Genomic DNA, 3,854 nt, shown 5'->3' on the forward strand with positions numbered 1-3,854 from the left:
CCTCCCAGAGATAGACAAGAAGGTGGATTCCTTAGCATCCTTCCACTGGAAATGCTTCTTAGATTGTTACAAAGGATATCACCAAGTACAAATGAAGGAAGAAGATGAAGACAAGACAGCTTCCACACGGACAAAGGTATATTTTGTTATACAAAAATGCCTTTCGGTCTCCGCAACGCAGGAGCCACTTACCAAAGCCTAATGGATAGAGTCTTCGGGGAAGATATTGGCGTGACAGTGGAAGTCTATATGGACGACCTTGTCATCATGAGTCGCGAAGAAGAATCAATGCTCCCAAACATCCATCGCACTTTCGACTCTCTGCGCAGAGTCAACCTAAAACTGAACCCTGTAAAGTGTTCGTTCGGAATGGAAGAAGGCAAATTCTTAGGACTTATCATAACCAAAGATGGTTTCAAAGTCAATCCAGAAAAGGCAGAGGCTATTCAGCTGATGTCGTCACCAGCGTCTATCAAAGAGATGCAACGCCTAGCCGGTCGGCTAGCGACGCTCAACCAATTTTTAGCAAATCATGTTGCCAATCCATATTCATTCATCAGCACATTATGCAACTGCGTAAAGAAGAGCCAATCTCAATGGACTCCGGAGGCGTAAAAAGCTTTCCAGCAAATGAAAGAATGCTTAATTCAACTACCTACTTTAAGAGCTCCGCAAAAAGAAGAACTATTAATCTTATACCTCTCTGCATCAGAGGTAGCAGTTGGCGCAGTGTTGATGGTCGAAAGGGACGAAGTCCAAACTCTAATTTATTACATCAGCAAAATGTTGACCGGTCCAGAAACGCGCAATTCCATCATGGAAAAACTTGTTCTCGTGCTAGTTCACGCATCGTGCAGATTGCGAAGGTACTTTTCTGGCCATGTTATAACTGTCCTTACCAACTACCATCTGGGACAGATCTTGTCCAAACCAGACGTCACGGGCAGATTAGCTAAATGGGCCATTGAACTGGGCGGATATAACATTTTGTATAAGCCACGCCCAGCTATCAAGGGCCAAGTCCTAGCAGATTTTGTTACTGAAGTTCCCGTTGATAAGATCCAGGAATGCGAAGCCATACAAAATCCTACCCCAGTCTTCGACGACAGGGTCTGGATCCTACATACAGATGGTACTTCCAACGATGACGGTGCAGGAGCTGGTCTCCGCCTAGTTAGTCCCGACAACCACGAACTTACCTACACAATTCGACTAGATTTCAAAAGCACCAACAACGAAGCGGAGTATAAGGCATTCCTCGCAGGTCTCCGCCTAGCACTTAAAATAGGGGCAAAAAATGTTGAAGCATATGTCGATTCTAAGTTGGTAGCCGAACAAATTAATGGTCGCTACGACGTAAAAGGCGAAGCAATGGCCTTATATCTCGAGCAGGCAAGAACACTGGTCAATCAGTTTCAGACCTTCAAAATAATCCACATTAACAGAAGCGGGAACAAGCACGTGGATGCGCTAAGTAAGCTAGCTGCTACAAGTTTCAAGCACCTGGCAAAAGAGGTCCGCATTGAAGTTCTCTCAAACCCATCCATTCCTCTAAGACATGTGAACGTGATAGAAGTTGGGAATCCTTCTTGGATGTCCCCAATTATTATGTATTTACAAAATGGAACTCTTCCGGAGGGGAAAACAGAAGCAAGAAAAATTCAACACAAAGCATTAAATAATGAGATGGCGGATGGAATTTTGTATCACAAGTCTTACATGGGTCCTCTCCTAAGATGCGTAGACAAGCATGACGCGCAATATCTGGTCCGGGAAATCCATGAAGGATTATGCGGAATCCATGTTGGCCCACGCATGGTAGTGGCAAAAATCATGAGTGCAGGCTATTACTGGCCCGGTATGCATTTGGACGCTGTAGAGATCTTGTGCAAGTGTACATCATGCCAGCGTCATGCTCCAAAAACACTTCGCCCAAAGAACCCGTTGGTTCCAGTAACCGCAGCGTGGCCTTTCCAGCAATGGGGAATTGACCTAGTAGGTCCTTTTCCCGACGCACCGGACACAGTAAAATTTATAATAGTTGCCGTGGATTACTTCACCAAGTGGGTAGAAGCCAAAGCCCTAGCATCAACCACCGCAATGGTAATCAGAAAATTCATCTGGGAACATATCATATGCCGGTTCAGATTGCCATTGCCATTGCGCATTATCACAGACAATGGTACCAATTTTGCGTTTGACGATCTATAAAAGTGGATGAAAGAAATGCGCATCGAACATAGTTTCGCCTCTGTGGCGCACCCACAGGTAAACGGGCAAGTTGAAAGCGTCAACAAACAGATTGTAGATGGCATTAAAGCAAGGTTGGGAACCGCAAGAAGGGGGTGGGTTGATGAACTCCCAAGTATCCTATGGGCTCACCGCACTATGCCGAAGACTAGCACGGGGGAAACGCCATTTAGCCTCGTTTACGGCTCCGAAGCAGTAATTCCGGCGGAAATCAGCCTCCCATCACCTTGGATTCTAGCCATGGAAAAACAAAACAATGAACATGAGCGCAGGATCGACCTGGTCCTACTCGAGGAGAGACGTGAAAACGCAGCCATCAATGAGGCCAGGCACAAATCGATACTGGAAAAATATTACAATGCTTGAGTACGCATATGCACTTTCGTACCGGGAGATTTCGTCTTAAGAGACAACGAAGCATCAAACGCTGAAAAGCTGAGAAATCTCGCGCACAAATGGGAAGGGCCCTACGTCATTAATGAGGTTATAGGAAAGGGCACCAATACCCTACGACGGCTCGACGGAACAGACGTTCCGCGTACCTGGAATGCGCAACAGCTGCGCAGATGCTATATGTAACCCCAGGACCCTTCGTACTTAGACAACATACAACGCCAACCAGCATACAGTACAATGGTCATTACTTGCATATGCATCATAATTATCGTATTTATTAACTACTTTGTATCTACTGGCCTCTGCGCCCTATCCAAATCAATACAAAGTTTTACTTCCACTATGCTTCTCGGTTTTTTTACAAATGCATGCGATTCCTTTTGGTAAGCACAAAAACACTAGGATAACACAAGTCTCATGAACGGTCCGCGGTCACAAATAACGTGCAAGGTCCAGCCCTACGTTCACACATGAGCTTTATATCATCTTCATTTGTCCTACCTAAACAAATTATCGTACCCATGCAAACATTGTAACTAGAATAGACAGAAACATAAGTACTTGTGCAATAGCACATCAACAAAGTTGTGCGACAACACATTAATACAGTTACTTAGGCGGCAACACAATAACAAAGTTGTGCAACAGTACAATAATAAAATGTGCGGCGGCACTAACGCAGCAACACAACACAGTATTGGCACAACAATGACCAGTGAAAACCGGATTCAACATCCCAAACAAAACTAGCTGGGACAACCTCCACGCAAGTCGTATAATCATACGCTAAGGTCTTCACCACATCAGGAGGCGGACGTAACTGTACATCCTTGATAACAGTCAAGGAAACAACCGTATCCACGCGCGCACAGTTTCCACGGCGCATAGCTAGTCAACATCACAAACTTTTTTGCTTTGCGCCAAGCAAACTTTGCTGCTCAAACAACAAAAAGCAAAGAGCGCACACCTCATTTTATATAGTCCAGTGCTCCACCTACTTGCATAGAAGCAACACTGTACTGGGGAGACTTGAAGGGGTATGGTCCCAAAAACTTTGCGCAGGCGCATAGAACCACACCACAATCTTACTCCAAAAACATCTTGAAGAAGACCCTACGCGGCCGCGCAGCGGTCCTAACACAAGATTTGGAAAGAAACAGACCAATAATGAAGTATGGTCCCCAAAACCTTGCGCAGAAGACCATACC

At 45.2% G+C, this 3,854-nt stretch overlaps 1 protein-coding gene across 1 annotated transcript; it reads left to right on the forward strand.

Annotated features, from left to right (window-relative positions):
* Positions 1-630: 630 nt before the first annotated feature.
* On the forward strand, positions 631-2,616 carry LOC110911296. The gene is made up of 2 exons (XM_022155896.1): positions 631-2,103; positions 2,215-2,616. The coding sequence occupies exons 1-2, from the start codon at positions 631-633 to the stop codon at positions 2,614-2,616; spliced, it is 1,875 nt and encodes a 624-aa protein (XP_022011588.1).
* Positions 2,617-3,854: the final 1,238 nt, after the last annotated feature.

The sequence above is a fragment of the Helianthus annuus genome, chromosome 4 (assembly GCF_002127325.2).
Source record: "Helianthus annuus cultivar XRQ/B chromosome 4, HanXRQr2.0-SUNRISE, whole genome shotgun sequence".
Lineage (NCBI taxonomy): Eukaryota > Viridiplantae > Streptophyta > Magnoliopsida > Asterales > Asteraceae > Helianthus > Helianthus annuus.